Below are 17907 nucleotides of genomic sequence, written 5' to 3'. Positions count from 1 at the left end.
TCTTTCTCATCTCTTTACATACACTATGCACATGTGTATTTGCTTTAGTATGTGAGCCTGCAGGCACCTCACAAGCTGTTATTGTTGTTGCATTAAAGGTGCTCTACAAATTAACTGAACTGGAATTGCTTCAGTCGTGGCACAGACTGGCAACCTCGCTTCTGTCAGTCCGTCCCAGGGCATCTGAACTGAGTGAATGAATATGTACAATATTGTAAAGCGACTGATCATCTGGAAAAGCACTATATAAAACTAAAACAAAAACATTATGTGAAGTTACCGTTCCTACAATGTGAAAACATGTGTGTGTGAAGTTTACCCATTGCGTGTGAGCGGGGCAAAGCTGCGCGTCTTCACGTTGATGCGGCTGTATCTGTTTGGCTGGTACTGGTGCGGAGAACTGGGCTCCACTTTAGAGAAGCTTTTGTCAGCCGCAATGGTGTCGATCTTCACCCAGCCCTCTCTTGTCTCCCTGTCCCCACTGGATGGCTGGACACGTACAACAAAGAGTTAGATTAGAAGGTTTTGCAAAAAAATTATAACGTAGGTCTGGGCAATATTGTGATCTCATCTCATGTCTGAAAAGATTTTGGTCACCATTTCTCTGTGTAGGCTAATGCAGCTGGCCATTCCAGCAGACACTTTTCTCCACCCACTACTCCTATTGGTCAGCCTCTGTCACACATGAGTGACTGACAGATAGATTTAACCAATTACAGTTGTGGTTGTACTTTCAAAAGAAGCAAATGGTTTTATATATTCAATCATATATAACATAAAAATACGAAGTGTTTGGGAATCGTGAAAAAAATCTTATCATTAATGATGTCGGGGGTGTTTGCCAGAAGAACAATAGACAAAGTAACTCAGCAAACTCATACACTGTGAAATAAATGAAGTTAGATAAAAACGCAGCAGTATTTCTGTAGAGTGTGTTCGTCTGGAACAGCTTATTGACAAAGTGAGCACGCCATTGCAGAACCCCACTGGGGTTTTGTGCACGACTTCCTGCTCCTCTGTACTCTCTCATTCCTCATCAGGATGTATCTGCATTTAAAAGCATCTTATTTCCTTCAGAGAAACGCATTTATATAAAAACACGTAATGAATGCCTTGCCATGGCTCGCCTGCTCATTACAGTTGGATTTTCAAAGCAGAGGCCGTGTTTACCATTAAAATCACTTCTGTTTTAGTCAAAGCTTTGGTTGGTTTCCTGTAATCAGCATAAAGTGGTCACTGCTGTTTACTTTGAGCCTTACAGATGTCATTAGCGGCGCTTAAACGATGTCGCTAAAGGCCAAAGTGACACACTGTTGTATTTTCTAAATTATAAACATGTGTTTCACACCAACGTCGCCGCAGGAACATGTGAATCTCAACCGTTTTTGTCAACGTGCCACAAGACGAGTGATTACGGCTCATCAGGAAATTATAATTTGGAGCTTTTTTAAACACAAATTTACCAAATTTTAAACAAAAAGTAGTTTGTATATTGATTGATGTTTCATGTGCACTTCCGTAAAAAGAAATTAGTCAGCATTCAGAGTCAAATAGACCTGCACCATTCAAAGGTTTGAAAAGTGTATGGTTTTAAGATGTGGGATGGTTCATATTAGTGTCTTAATTTTTCTTAGACCTGACCTCTGGTTCAGCTGTGCATATTCAGGTTTTCAGTACAGTTTCAGTAAAGTTGAACTGTAATGGTTTTTGGCATGTACCAGTGTCACAGAAAAGTCTCTCTGGTGATGTAAACAGGTAGAAATGGCTTAAAAACTTGCTCTGGGCTTTGTCTCTGCCAGAGGACAAACTTTGGGATAACAAGATCTTGCTTCGAGTTTCAAATGACATCACAAAGTATTGATCTAATTTGCAGATGAATAATTCATTGGTGGCTCTTCCCTTAATGATATTTCGTTTTACCTCTGGGGATGGGAATAACAGGGTCTCTCACAATTCAATACAATACACATATACAAAGCATGGGACACAGAGGAATGCACTGACAATAATATGAATATACAGCGATTATTGATTACCCCAAATGATTGAAATACACACACAAGTTTACTCTCTCCAAATAGGTGAAAGCAATAATGTGACTGATTAAAAAAAAAGATCATTTGTTTTAGACATTGGAATCATAAATTAGACCAATGGTTCCCAACTTTTTCTCACAAGGAGCCCTATTTCACCTGTTGATACACTGGTGACCCAAATATCCTTCTCCCACCTAATACGTCTTATGAGGAATAACACAATTACATTCTGCTTAATAAAAAATGTTATAGGACAGTAATGATAATAAAACACTCTATAGAAAGAATTAAGATGCCATCCCTTCATTAAAATTCACACAATCTAGTTTGACCCACTTTTATCAGAATCCCTGGGGACCCCCTGAGAATCTTTGGGGACCTAAATTTGGGTCCTGAGCCTCAGGTTGGGAATTACTGAGTTAGACAAAGGGAGGCCACTCTTAACTATTGGGAGACACTTACTGTATCAACAAATAAAGTAACAGGATTTAAAAGTATTTTACTATTTTTTCACAGCTCGCGTTTGACAAAAATGTTGATATATTTTTGCATCATGATAACTATATTCAGGCATCAGAAATGTGCTGAAATGTGCTTAGTAATGTCTTTGCTGAGGTTCTAGCACAAAAAGATTACACTAGACACTCTTTTTGAGGTATTTTTTTCGTTATAATTATAGATATTATATTGATACTTGCTATTCCAGTTTCCAGCATATAGAAAACAACAACTGCGATCCTATACATTTTTCAAAATATTCATCTGTTGTCCCAGCCCTGGTTACCTCTGCTGCCCAGGTCCTCTCCAGCTCCCTCTGTGAGTCGGCCTGTTTGTAGAAGAGTGTGAGGGTCTCTCTGCAGGAGGGGGAGGGCGACCGCAGGCTGGCACAGTCCCGGACAGAGAACGTGAGGGTGACGAAGATCCTGGGAGCAGAGCGTCGGAGCAGGAATGGAGTGGCCAGCCAGTTATCCTGCTGCCGAGAGTTCTGGTTCACATTACACACCTCAAACGTCCGGATGAGCTTCCCTTTGTCGTCCAAAACAGAGACCTCATCCCACTGAAACACAGGGAGGAGGACACTGTATTAAATAGGGCTGCAAGACAAATCAAAATCACATCAAAAACGCAATTTGAATGGAGCAATTAACAAATCACAAAAGCTGCAAGTTGCCATAATTTCCTCTGCAAACAATAAAATATTCTGTCTTATTCTCCATAAAAACTGCTAACCCTGCAGTTCAGATCTACACTGACATGCTCTGAAATACGTGATTATGTGATACTTGTGTTCATTTGTCAGTTCAGGTCATTTGTTTTTTTTTTTCAATTCTTCTGGGCATGTTTAAAATGTGAACTTTGAACAGAATCCGACAATCCGTGTATCGTTCGTTCATTTGTTTTTCAATATAAAACCAAAAATAAAAAAACAACTATTGTCTTCATTATTTGTCTCAAAAACCAAAATGAAAAAATAAATAAACGGTTTGTTTCCGCAACTTAAACTGCGATGCTGAACTTTTGCACCGCATACGGTCTGAACCCGGACTAAACCAGGACTAAACCAAGACTAAACCAAGACTAAACCTTTTTCAGTCCTGGTCTGGTCCGCATCACACTTTAAGTCACAAAATGGTAAACGGCCTTATCCATTTTTTCCATTATTCATTTAAACACAAAATCAAAAACTGAAAAAAAAATAAAATAAAATCATTATCTGATTTTTTGATTTTGGAAACAAAAAGTATTTTCTTATTTTAGGTTTTATATTGAAAAACGAATGAACAAATGATATACGGATTTCCAGCAATTCTGTGCTTTTACGGTTAGTGGATTGACGTCTTGATAAAAATGGCCAAAGCTCATCACTGACAATTAGACATGATCTCGGTTCTTGATCTCGGGTAGAATTGAATTAATATAACTCCATTTTACGGTAAGCAGCTCTGATCTTGTTTACTTATCTTTATAATTTGTGGAAGCTTTTCTAGAATCAGAAAATTACCTTACATATCAGCTAATGTTTCTCATACGCCACTGCTGACACTATGGTGGTGCAGATAATGTGTTCAATCTGTTCTTATTTTATGCAATTTATAAGTTTAATCTCTAATAACCTCCAGTTATTCATCTGTAATCAAGCTTTTGTTTGACTAGCTTAGTTACATTTGTCTATGCAAGTGCCATAAGCTACTAATATTTCACATACTAATTTGGAGGAGGAGACTATAAGCGACAAGATAGACTTCTCTGCTAATGGGAAACACATGGCAGTGGGACTGAAAGATGAATAAGAATTAAATAAAAGTCAACGTAATTACATTAACCATTATAAAGTCCCACAGAGAACAAAATATCCAGGGATAAGTGTATGAATGAAACCTCCTATCACTATAGCTCAGATCTCTACAAAAGCATGCCATTTTTAATACACAAATATTTCAAAGGAGCACCGCTAACCAAATCCACATCTTGAATCTAATCTTAATTGCAACATTAGTCAGAAAAATTACAACTACATATTTCAAACATTTCCTACAATATAACAGCCTGTGGTTTACATACCAAAAAAGTATTCCAAAAATGAAATGGTTCTGACTGACAGTGGTTTGAAGAAGCTTTACCATAAAACGGAACAACATTATATTGAACTTAAAAATAAACTCGCACTGCTGTATTTGAAGTGGTTGGTATTATGCCTCCGTATAGTCCATGGATTTTCCCTGAGGCGGGCTGACTCATACACAGTGAGTGGTGTTTGCTTGTATCCCTGTTACTGTGGTCCTCTCCAGGTACTCACCACTGCCCAAAGACAAACTCAACATGTGTAGGTGTATTGTTCAAATAAATCCCAAAGTGTGTGAGGGGAGGGCCAGTCCCTCCTACTTTGTTGCTGTTCGAATGTAGAAAACTCGGGAAATAGACGATAGTGGCATCAGACAAGTGTCCAGTTTTGGAATGTGCCAATTAGGCCATGATAACCAACTCTTGTTAATGCGTTTATGTGTTTTTATTTGGTCAATACATACATTATATTCAGCCTGATGTCATAAAACAAAACATATTCAGTATAGGCTACGTTCAGACTGCAGGGCTTAATGCTCAGTTTGGATTTTTTTGTGAAATGAGTTTTTTTTGCGAGGGCTTTCACATTTCACATGTATGTGATCTCCAGTGTGAACTTTAAACGCCCCAAAAGTGTCCTGCATGTGCATTGGAGGACACAACGACGCCACAAGCTGCAAGTGTGCTCAGTGTTACGAGCATTGAGCACCTTCCGATTTTAAAGTTGCTGTCGTACTGGAGCTAGAACTTGTTAGCTTGATTCATCAGCCGGTTTCACTTCATAGAAACTGACTGACCTCGCAGTGTTAGAATTCGTTCGCTTGACGGTAGGCGGGTACTTTTTTTCATTTAAACAATCGCTGCTATTTGATCGTGAAGTATGCAATGTGCCGCTAACGGGGCTAACTGGTATATTAAGCTTTTTCCAAATCCCATAGGAAGAAGGGCAATAACGTCTTTCCCCTTGATAAAATTCACCAAACATTCTATTTGTTCTGGTTTTAAATCCTCGATCTTGGGAATCGTTGAAAACACTGAATATATGGCTCTTTATTAATTGGCTGGTGCCCGAACTTGCACTTCCGGGGTTTTTGTGAACCGTCTAGTGTATTCTGATTCCTGACCTAATCGCTGGAGGGAAATGAAATTGAGTGGAGGCACTAGGTGGCGCCAGCCTGGCTAAGAACTTGTACCACTCTCGCAGGAGGAAACATGTCTTTGGCAGCCTATTTCAGTGAGCAAACATGTCGGCGTTGGGCTGTATTGGCTCACAACAGGTGCTTGTTTCCACACAATAGCCGGCCAGGTTGGATGAACGCGACCAGGTCATTCAGACTGAAGTCACATGTCAAAAGATTGGATATGTATCGGTTCTAGGAGCACATATCCAAGTGGCCTGGGTCACATTTGAAAAAATCGGATCTGTGTCTGCCATTAAAAGATCAGATACAGGTCGCATGGGGTGAAAAAATCAGATTTGGGTCACTTCAGGCTGCAGTCTGAACATAGCATTAGTAAGTCAATGACCAGGTGCAGCCAGAAGCTAAAGCTTATTGTGCCTCCCTTTATCTCCAACTATAGCACGTTAATAGACATTCATCTCAAAATTTATGACATTAATGCAACATTTTACTACATCATAATGAAAAATCAACAGTTATTCTAATTATAACAAAAATCTCTTTACTGTCATTATATTTTTCCATTACTATTTTCTTGAAAGTTATTTTGATAATTGAATAATAATAATTGAACTCCTTTGCTTGATAAGCTGTGGTTCTGACATATGGCCTGCTGAACATACAGTACATGTACCTCTTAGATTATATTTACTTTCTCTCTGAGTGAACATTGCCTGCAAAGAAAGAGGAATTTCATTATGTTTGACTTTGTACATGAACTTAGCCATGCACAAGTCGACCAAATCATAGAACTTATGCACTTTTAATTGGATGAACAAAGAGTTACTGGGTCAATGAAAAGGTGCATGGTTAATCAGTCTAATGGCTTTTTTGGCAATAGAAGGACTGGATTAGTTCTAGTTTTATATATGCGTTTCCCCAAATTTCAAGGCCATATGTTCGGTAAGGTGTGATGAGAGAACAATGTAGTAGATGCAATGCAATTTTGTTCAGAATATACTCTAATCTATATAAAATTCCAATCATTTGAGACACTTTCTTCTGTACATGTTATATATGAGATTTCCATTTTGCAATCTATAATCATTCCAAGAAATTTGATATAATTTACAGCTTTCTATTTCATGTTCATTCATTTTCATTTTGATATAATTCTCTATTTTCTTTCTGAAATGTGATATACTGTAACCGGAAATATTAACTAATAATACTGAAACAACTTTACGCCATTGACACAAAGAATAAACAGAATAAGTATTATCTTATCTCCCTTATCTCAAAAAAATATGAGCTCGATAACAAATACTGATGTCTGATCTATTGCTGAAGTGAATAAATATAGACGATAAACACTAATACTGAAAGTTATTTATGCCACTGACACAAAAATCCAAGAGCAGATTTAAACCACAAAAAGTATTCAAAATATATAATTTAGTTAAAAATCTTGAGCTGCAATAAATAAACAGCAGAATGAAACACTTTAGTACTTCGTTTGCATCTGTATTGAGTCAGAGAAGTTATGAATTCAACCTTTTACATCTTAAATTTTACAATATAGCCAAAAAATAACCAAAAATTTTCCAGTAGTGCAAAGAAAAGGAACATACGATAAATACTGACCCCAAAAATATCATTGTAGCTTTCATACACAACCAGTCAAAAGTTTGGCTGATGTTTCTTCTTTATTTCCAAGATTATTTTCATAGATTCACTGAAGGCATCAAAACTATGAATGACGCTTTTGGAATGTAATACACAAAAAAATCTTGCAAAATAACTCCAAACTTGTCTTAGCTTTTAGTTTGTTAAAAAAAAAAAAAGCTTTTACCTTTGGTTTGAACCCATTTTTGCACTTTTGGCTTTACTTGACCCAGACAAGGCACAAATGTAAAGTGAAAACTGAATAACTTTTTTTTCTTTGTTACATAAATGTTTATATCTTCCATCATAAATGAGATATCTTCAAGTTCATTTCCAGTATATAAAATGTAGAAAGAAGTAAACAAAGAAAAAAAAACATTGAAAAACAAGGTATGATTAAACTTTTGACTGGGAGCATATATTGAATGATAAGTCTATATAGTAATTATTGAGACAGGCCTGAAAAACATAGCAGTAGTTAATAATAGTTTATTGAAGCGTTTCAAAGCAATGAACTGTGTTATTATTGTTGATAATAATAATAATCACTCTATATTCAATGGTGGTAAGTACAGCTGCCAATGTGCACCATCGGCCCCTCTGACCAATCACTCACGTACACACCACATTCGTACTAGGCAAGGTGGGTGAAGCGTTTTGCCAGAAACACAACGATAGGACTTGGTCCGAAAGCGAATCAATCCTCCGACCTTCAGCGAGTGTCTATAATGAGTCATAGAAGTTACATCAATGTGGAAAAAGTGATTCATCAAGATTGAATAGAGCTGTGACAGAACCCAGAGATTGTAGGTCCGTTAGCCTTGGTTTCTTTGGAGGTGTGTTACGTAACCAACACATTTTCGTCAGGCTCAGAGAGGATGGAGTAATAAAGCCACATTACCTTGGGCGGCTCCACCTTTGTCAATGAGCCGCTGCGTATCAGATGTGTAAATGTGGGCGCATGTTTTTAGCTGCACCAATTACTCCGTACAGCTGCTCCACAGATGAAAAGAGTGTGATTCAAGGCTGTGTGGCTGTGACTGACAAGCAGGGCCCTTTCTGTTGTATCACACAGGAATTATGTATTAGCCCTCATCATCATTATTCACCTCGACACAATAGCTCCGGGACAAAAGGTCTTGACACCCTATCGCGCTGCTTTCACTCGGCGGGGCTGTTTGCCGCTGGGCTCTTGTGGCCATGGCAGGAGATATGAATGGAATCACGTATGACAGAGCGCATTCATGTTTGGGCTCAATTGGAATAATGATCTGATGATAGATGGAAGCAGATAGGGGAGTGCGGGGAGCTGTCACAGAAAAGGAGGGACAGGACAGTGCGATTCAGATGCTGTCGGACGCAGGGGTGAAAGATGGAAGTGGAAGCTCGGGGGGTTCTAAACTATTTGTATGGGGAGGTACATTTGGGAAAAGTTGGGAGATAAAAAGAAAATAATTCACAGGAAATTCTGAACAAAAAAATGGGAAAGTGTATTGTGATTGTGGCACTGATCCAGCCTTTCTGTCCAGCACTGTATAGACTTTATTCTGTCCCGCCCACTTTTGTTTCTAAATACTACTAAACCCCACTTTCTTTGTAGTGGGACTTCCGATTAAGCAGGAATTTGACAGATGAAGATTTGCCTCTAAAATATGATAAAAATTTGATTGATTGTTGTTAAATATTCAATGTTTATGTGCATCAACAAGTAGGGCTGAGTATCATTAACAAGCTGCTGATATGATACATACCTAGATATAAGATATGCACCTTGATTCAGTGAGCTTTCGATTTGTTACTATTCGATATGATCTACACAACCAATCAAAAGTTTTAGAACACCAAACTTTTTCCATTTTTTTTTTACTGTTTACTGTTGACCAAAATGTATTCTACTACTTTTGATTCATGAAAGTGTCTACCTTTGGAGAATATAACAGCTGAACACACTCGTGACTCATTCTTTCTACAATAGAAATCAAATGTTCTTCAGAAATTTCTTCCCAAGTCTGTTGCAGAAGTTCCCATAAATGTGTGGCATTTGTAGGTTGTTTGTCTTTCACTCTTCTGTCCTGTTCACCCCAAAACCTAAACGAGGGGTTTAAGTCTGGAGACTGTGCTGGATACTCCATGTTTTCAAGCTTTACCATCTTGGTTTTTTTTCCTGAGGTAGTTTTGGCAGAGCTTGGACTTGTGTTTTCTTATCTTTTATCTTTTTTTTTAACCTCTGGCTGTTCAGTACTTACCTTTGTACCATTTCAAGCTCTTCATTGCACTTGCATGACTTCAATTACAATAAATAACTGAAAAAATTGCTCTAAAGCTTTTGACCGGTAGTGTATTTCAAATCAATTCGATATGGTTCAATAAAAAATATCATGGCTGTGATACTAAAAGTCTTTGTTAAACAACTTCTAGTGCAAAATTAATATGAAACACGCCTATTTTAATCATCAAAACAGTGAAAACGTTAAATGGGTTGCAAAAAAGAGTTTCCTTCCTCTAAACAAGCAACAAAACTGTAGCTGTAACAAAACAATTTAGTAAAATATACCAAAAAATACTCTTGGTGATATATCGATACAACAGCCCACAATATCAATACTGTCATTACATTAAACCATTGTTTCCCAAAGACTGGGTCGCAAGAGATTTTTTTTGGGTTGCCTTGTCATGATCTGTATGTAGGTCTGCAATAAACATATACATACATCTCCGAGCACCCCTGCCCGCTCCTCACTTCTTCTTCATGCATGGAATCTCTGCGCACCCCTCCCCCTCTACTCCTCACTTTTTTGGCAGCACCACCTTGCCTAAACAATTTTCTGTGGGAAACACTGATTACTGTTTTTTCATTGTTTAAAACCTGAGTAATACTAATTGTTCAGAGAGACACAATCACTCAGTCAACAATAAAATATCCTCATTAATGTTCAATAATGGTCACAGATTTATTTTGTGGTTTACGAATAATGTCTACTGCCTTGGATTGCAAAGATTTGTGATTTTTAAAATATGGGTCCCCAGAAAAAAAGTTTGGGAAACACTACATTAACGATACAATATATTGATATTTCAATATTTTTGCACACGTTACCAACAAATCAACAAAACACTGATCCTCTGGGAACTTTTATAGTAGCCGAATATAGAACTCATTCACACCACACAAATAATACAACCCGAATGATGACGGCGGCGCCCACGGCAACTTCTGGAATGAGGTCAATAAACTGGAAAATCTGACATTCACTGACCACAATAGCCACTAAACAGTCTGCACAAACATTCATTGATTGGCCTAACTCTAAACTGATATAATGCAAATTAGTTCATGAGAGAATACAAGTAAATAAAGTGTAAGCTTTGTATTAACAATATTTAGTAACACTGCTCTGAATCTGGGTCATCTGAGTGAGTCTTCTTAATATAAAAATAACTGTAAATGTTTTAAATGCTGTAGTTGAGCTGTAATAGTTTTGCCTGTCTATTTATGCATCTCCCCACAGACCTGACCTGTAACTTGGCCTTGTGGTATCATCTGCTTGTCTCCATGGAGATAGATGTACTGTGGAATTTTTTTGGCAAAACAATCATTTTTTTCTTTGAGAAGCAGATGATGGACCCTTTGTCACAAAACTTAAATAGTGCACCTTTAAATTATCTTTTTAATTACTCTGTACTCCTACCTCTAACTCTGACCACACCAAAAACACAGAATGTGGTTATTCAAATCATTTACAACCACTCCTTTAGAGAAATTTATATTTAAGCAATGCCAATAGAATGCCCATAGTCCGCTTCATTAAACACTTTACAGGACCAAACATTCCAGCTTTACTCTTGGATCTTTATGAAGCTCTGACCCTTTACCCACAATGCCCCATTCCCCCTCCTGATGCGGCTTTTGTTTTTTTTCTCTGATGAAAAAGTCCAGATTAGGGAGGAGGGGCGTGGGGAACGTTGGAACAGGGGAGAAGGAGAAAAATAGGGACGACTCATCTTTGTGATCTGATTTGAACCGAAATACCAGAGCGAGAAAGGCCGAGGCCAGGAGAAGCCCACCGTACAAACACTACAGGACATATGCAAACCAATGGCTATGGGCCATTTAAACACCCCTAACACTTACTGACACTGGAAAAAAGGAATATCTTACGTTTTACTTCTTTAAAGCTGCACAATATGTCACTTTTCAGATTCGGTCTCCTGCTCGCTTTGACAAGAATGTTCCGCAGTGTGGCATTAAACTTACATTTCTTGTATTTATTCAGTTACCTCTGCAAAGATCTGATCTGTGACTCAGACGCATTTATCTGTAACGAGCCTTATGTGTTTTTGCATGTGTGTGTGTGTGTGTATGTGTGTACGTGTACGTGGGTGAGACTGCACGTAACTGTGAGTTGTATGGTTGTGTAGGGTCGGGCAGTTGTGGGGGTAGGGTGGTGGGTGGAAGGTCATGAGGGATTGTTTTTTTCATAACTGTAAAGCGCTTTGTGTAATATTTTTGTACATTTTATAAATACAGTTTAATTTGATAAGTGAAATTACAGCGGAACATTCCAGGCAAAGCAGTAACATCTCCATGAAGACAACCACTAGGAAAATACACAAATAAAGAGGAGACATCTTGACTTAAACTCAGAATATATATCTCGTTTAGGTTCAGAATTTGTTTTAAGTTGGCTTGAATATTTTAAAATCTTCTCAAACTTAATTATCTGCCAGACAGACTAGGGATGGTCAGGCTGGCGCCACCTAGTGCCTCCGCTCAATTTAATTTCTCTCCAGCAACTAGATCAGGAATCGGTATACTCCAGACGGTTTGCAAGAAAGCTGGAATTTGTAGACCTCACACCGGCGAATCAGCGAAGAGCTGCGAAGCCATGACATCAAACTCAAACGCCTGTCTGGGTCCCTTTTTGTCGTACAGCACAACAGTAAACAAAGCGGTCGAGATGGATGTAGACAAAACCATACAATCTGTGTTGGCAACGATTCCCAAGATCGAGGATTTAAAGCCAGAACAAAGAGAATGTTTGGTGAAGTTTATCAAGTGGAAAGAGGTTATTGCCCTTCTTCCTATGGGGTTTGGGAAAAGCTTAATATACCAGTTCGCCCTGTTAGCGGCGCATTACATACATCACGACCAAATAGCAGCAAATGATTAAATACAAAAAGTACCCACTTACCATCAAGAGAACGAATCCTAATGCTGCGAGGTCAGACGGTTTCCATGAAGTGATGATGATGATGATGATGATGATGAATCAGACTAGACTAGAGCTGGAACTAGGAATTATCTTCAAATTATCATCAAATTATCATAAAAAGTCTCCAAAACTGACCCGACATTATATTTTAATTTCATTTATTTAGATAGTAAATCTACATGTATTGCTGTTTTAGCGTGTATGGTTCTGTTCTTACTGCAGGTTAAATTATCTACTAGTGCTACTGACCAAATCTGCCTACGCTATACATGAAACAGCTCCAAATATAAATAAGACATATTCCTTTTGCAGAGGAGACACTGAAAGGCAAAGGCTATGACAGCTTGTCAGTTAAAGAATACGTACAATACAGAGGGAGGAAAACATACACGGTGCCTGGAGCAAAAGACAGGGACGGTTTATGAAGGGAATCATGAGTACTGGGTTAAAAAGACTAACCCACCTCCTTCTTTTATCTCTCTCTTCCACTCTCTCCCTCCCTTTGGGTCTTTCTCTCTTTCCCTGCCTTTTTTTTCCCATTTCTACCATTTCTCTTCCATCTCACCACCACACACACAACCCTCTCACTCTCTCTTTATCTTTCTTTTTCTGTCTATCTCTACTTCTCTCTCTTTCTCTTTGGTCTCTCTCTTGCTCCCTCACTCCTTCGCTCTCTCGCTTGTCTGTTGTTCTACTTCTTCGAAGCTCGGAGCCCTGGGGTCAAATAACCATATCTCCATCTCAGAAACACTTCCCATCTCTGGGCTGTAAAGAAAGAAGAAAAAAGTCAGCATCTCTCCCTTACTCCCCCCCTCTCTTTCTCTCTCTCTGTACCATCCTCTATCTCTTTCCACCTCTCTTTCTCTCTCACGCTCCCTTTAACTCTCTCTCTGCCTTTTTTTCTTTCACACTTTCTCTCTACCCCTCCCCTCTCCTTATTTCAAATCATGTATAATCCGCCTCTCTCTCCCTCTCCACACCTCTTTCTCTCTTGTCACTTCCTGTCCCTCTTTCCGACTTTCTCTTCCCCCTTTCACCATGCTTCTATCTCTCCTCCTTACTCTTATTTACCCCCCTTTTGCTCTGTCAACTCCCTCTCTCCCCCTCTTCCTCTCAAGGTCCCTCTTTCCCTTCCCACCTTTATTTTTCTAATTTCTACCTCCCTATCTCTCTCTTCTTAATTTTGCTTTCTCTCCCTCTCTCCTTCCTTTTTCTCTCTCTATCCTTCTCTCCCTCTTTCTCTCTCCCATCCATCCCACCTTTCTTTCTCTAATTTTCCCTCTTCCTCTCTCTCTACACGCCTCGTCCTCCGTCTCGTCTTACTCTTCAACTCTCTTTTTAATATTCATTTCTCCCGCTACCTCTCTCCCTTTCCCCCCCTCTTCTCCTTCCCTCTTCTCTCTCTCCATCCCCCTGTTCCTTCCTTATTCCTGTCTCTCCCTTCCCCATCTGTCTCTCTCTCTCTTTCTCTCTCACGCACAGTCAAACCAGATAAATAAGCACGTCCTTCGCCTGCAGCTGCCAGCCGGGTTCACAGTCCCTAAACTACATCAGCCACTAATTAATGAATCCTCGTGTACAATTATGACCTGACGCGGAGGGCCACAGGGGGGCGATACTGGCAACGCGCTGGAGGTTTTGGTCTTTGGTGAGGACAGACAGAGGTGGAGTCTGCAGATGTTTCAGACAGAGTAATGTTTACTTTGGGCTTTGAAGACAGTTTGTGGTTGATGCCTCATAGTTTTTATAGACAGTTTCCATTTCCAGTATCTAAATGTGGAGGTGGAAAGTTCTCAGTGCGCAAAAATCCAACAATATTTTAATACAACTCACTAGGCACGTTTTGTGAAATGTCTGAATGTTATTTTCAGAGAATTATATTGCTAACTTGAGACCTTCAACAAGCACTTTCCTTTAATTCTTGTATTTAGATAAGTTGTAATCCATTTCAAATTTGTGAAATTTTTTGTTGACCTTGTATGATTATTTTATCGTTTTACTCACTTGTCCCAGTAAAAAGAAGACTAAAAAGGTGCACGCGAGGTTTGTCAAAAGAGCTGAAAATGAGATGTTATTGTAAAACCAGATACTCCTTTAAACCAACATGAACAAAGACAAAATATGACCCTGCCTGAATAGTTTTAGAATAAACTTGAATTTTGATCTTTATCAGAACAAGTAAGAACACATGAAAATAAATGAAACTGGTCTCTGGTATTGAAACTGGCATCGAGAATTTAGCTTTTTCCTTAGAATCAAAATCAATACATTTTAGAATCATGAAAACACCCATTGTGAGTGAAGGTTTACTAAATAGACTACAGAGCATATTGTAGCTTTCATCAAATTCACAATATTTGCGCACCTGCATATTTATTTGTGATACAATACAATGGGATATAATACTCTTTTGACAAATTGTGTCCTGTGTACAGTTCAGATAACTATTATTGATTATTAAATAAATCCCTTTTACTCTGGTTATAGCTACTGCAGCCCTCTGAGCTTAGCCTTGGGTGTGGTGCAGTGAAAACAGCAGTGACTGTATGGCATTACTTATACTTTAGATATTCTGTTCTTTGCTGATAGCGCTGCCAGTGGCATTAAACTTCACAGAGTTGCCTCCCCTCTCAGATGTACTTTGAATATTTTATGGACTATATATGTCGATGACATCGACGGCAGTGTAGTATATAAGTGTAATTAGGAGCCATATTAGGTCTCAGCCACAATCACTCACAGACCAATGATTTGAACTGACCCGAGAGTTGACCCTGGCACAGTCACGCAACCGCACACACACATTTAGACATACACACTAAGACATATACACACACTTTCACACAAAGACATATACACACACCTTCAGTCACACACACACACACTTACACATGGAGGGTCTTTGGAGAGTGAGGAGGGGGCAGAGAAAGAGGCGATACAAGAATGTGCAGTTTAAGAGAGAAGCAGAGGACAGTGGCCCACAGCCATTTAACACCTCACTCAGTGAAGAAACTTAGGCTTTAACTCGCCACGAAATCTCATCTTTTATACGCGAAAAAGAAAGGAAACATTTTGTCCTTAACAATACAAAGGATATTTGAGAAGGAATGTCTTCCACATTTGAGAGACTAGCGCTAGAACTATGTGGTTGTGCTTGCCAAAACACCACAGACGAGATTTTACAATTTTCTGCCGCTTTTTTTTTTTTTTGCTGCTGTATTGCTTATTAGTTTTGATATATATTTTAAGTAACTCTTAAGATGACTCTTAACTAGTCAAGTAACTAAAAACAAGACTCGTTTTAAAGATGCCATACTCTGGAACATTCCCAGCAAAGCCATAAAATCTCCATGGCGGCAAGCACACTGATGATACCCTAACACTAAAGTCTTTAAATACTAATGGTTTTCTTCATTTTCAAAGCTTAAAACACTTTGAAATAAAGTGATGACGGAGTATTAACTGCATCGCTAGTTGCTGTAATTGTTAATGTCCGTTTTCCTTCCTGTTCTGGAGTGATGACATCCACACTTCCACACACTCACAGTATTGGACCATGTGGTGAACACATTGGACTGCCCCCTCCTTTAAGGTCCAGCAGCTCAGTGTATTAGAGCAGCAGGAACGCAACTCACCCCTGTGTCCGGATACGTGGTCCACCCCAGCTCCGACGTCGACTCTGATGTGTCCAGCAGCATCACTGCAAAAAATAAACAGACACAGGTCAAATACAATTTTACAGTGTATATTAGGACTTTGAGATTATTACATTGCAATTGAATAGAAATCACAAAGACTGCGGTTATTTAAAAGGCATTTGAGCAAAACTGCAGATATGTTGTATAAGCAGCAGCAGTGCAGCAAAACTCCACTTTGAAAGTTGTGAAAAAGCTCTTATAAAGTAATTAATATTAACACTTCACACTAAGTTAATAATGAATATGCTCAGAATGCAAATGATAAGTGAGGAATAACTTTGGACCACTGTTTAAAATGAGCCAGTTTTGTTTTTCATGTTTTAACTCAAACCCTTATCACAATGCTTGACAGAATTTTTTTTTCAGCTCTATGGCAATCTCAATGTCAATGTTATAATTTGACCCTTGTTAAGAGCAGAGTCTCAAATTGGTCATTCACTTCTTCACTCTTTATATTTTCTCCTCAGTGTAATAAAACCTATAGAGGCTTGAGCTGTGAACCTCTGTCAGAAGAGATAAGTGTCTTCATGCAGTGGTGCATTCAAGTGTCAAGTCCCAGTGTGTAAAAGTGGAGACTGATGGAGCTGATGGACTCTGTGATTAAAGGTCGTGTCTTCTGACTGTAAAGGCCAGAGCTGCGTCTGTCGCCTCGCGCTGAGGAGAGGAGGGTGAGGCCCGCTGATGTGAAACTCATCTGAGAAAGACGTCAGAGAGTCCGTTTCAACTTTATTAGATTCATCCAAAAAACTACGACCAATAGAACTAATCAGTTCTACACATGTATCAATCTGGTATGACTCTCATGAAAGTTTATTGTGAGAAACTGGAACATCATGATGAATACTTGAAGCTGACTGGTCAACGTTGAAGCCGACAAATCCACATCCAGTCGAGAGAAGCACACAAACATACTTCCTGTCCACAAATGCACAAAATGTATTTCCCTCTGCAAGTTTTTCAAACACAAAATCGTGTATATTTCTGCTAAAATAGTCTGAAGTCTTCCATCACCTTTGGCTTCCACCCAAACCACAATGCTGCCCTGTGATTGGTCCAGTCTCCAAACCACTGGTGGCCAGGACTAAAAGCACCAGCAGAAACATTTCAAGATGGATTCTCATGAGTTTGGGAACTCACAAATATAGCAAGAATTCATCTTGGTAAGCAAGGTTACATCATAGTGCTAACATGTAAAAATAAAAAGACAAGAATGTTCTGAAAAACATGTGATTTTTCAGTTTAAGGTGTTCTTATTTCACTTTTCTCTCAAATTTCCTGAACGATTCAAATATATGGAGTGCATGTGAACAGAATTTTGCTTTTAAACGAATGAATCACAAATCTAATCACAATTGAAATACTCGTGACAAAAATCACCAATATTTTTCCCTAATAGTTCAGCCTTAACACGAACACAAATAGCTTCTGACTCGTGCTCTGAAGTGCATTTGGACATAATTTACTTTTGGGTTTAAGTGCTTAAAAAGGAGCAGGGAGATCTCAGATGCAGATGCTGAGTGCTTCAGGCCGACACATGGAGGAACACTGAAATTTCCATTAGTATTCCAAAGCGCTGAGACTATTCCAGTCTGGCACCGTCTGCTCCACTCAG

General features: G+C 38.8%; 1 protein-coding gene across 1 annotated transcript in view; it reads right to left on the bottom strand.

The window, feature by feature from the left end:
• Positions 1–17907, bottom strand: part of ephb6 (eph receptor B6) — an 89364-nt gene that overhangs the window by 42402 nt on the left and 29055 nt on the right. Inside the window, 3 exon segments of the mRNA XM_020928116.2 lie at positions 320–489; positions 2821–3093; positions 16233–16297. Of these exon segments, the coding sequence (XP_020783775.2) occupies positions 320–489; positions 2821–3093; positions 16233–16297 (508 nt within the window).

Source organism: Boleophthalmus pectinirostris, unplaced genomic scaffold (genome assembly GCF_026225935.1).
Source record: "Boleophthalmus pectinirostris isolate CB_2022bp ecotype Guang Dong unplaced genomic scaffold, ASM2622593v1 HiC_scaffold_6, whole genome shotgun sequence".
Taxonomy (NCBI): Eukaryota; Metazoa; Chordata; class Actinopteri; order Gobiiformes; family Gobiidae; genus Boleophthalmus; species Boleophthalmus pectinirostris.
This window is presented reverse-complemented; position numbering and strand designations above follow the sequence as displayed.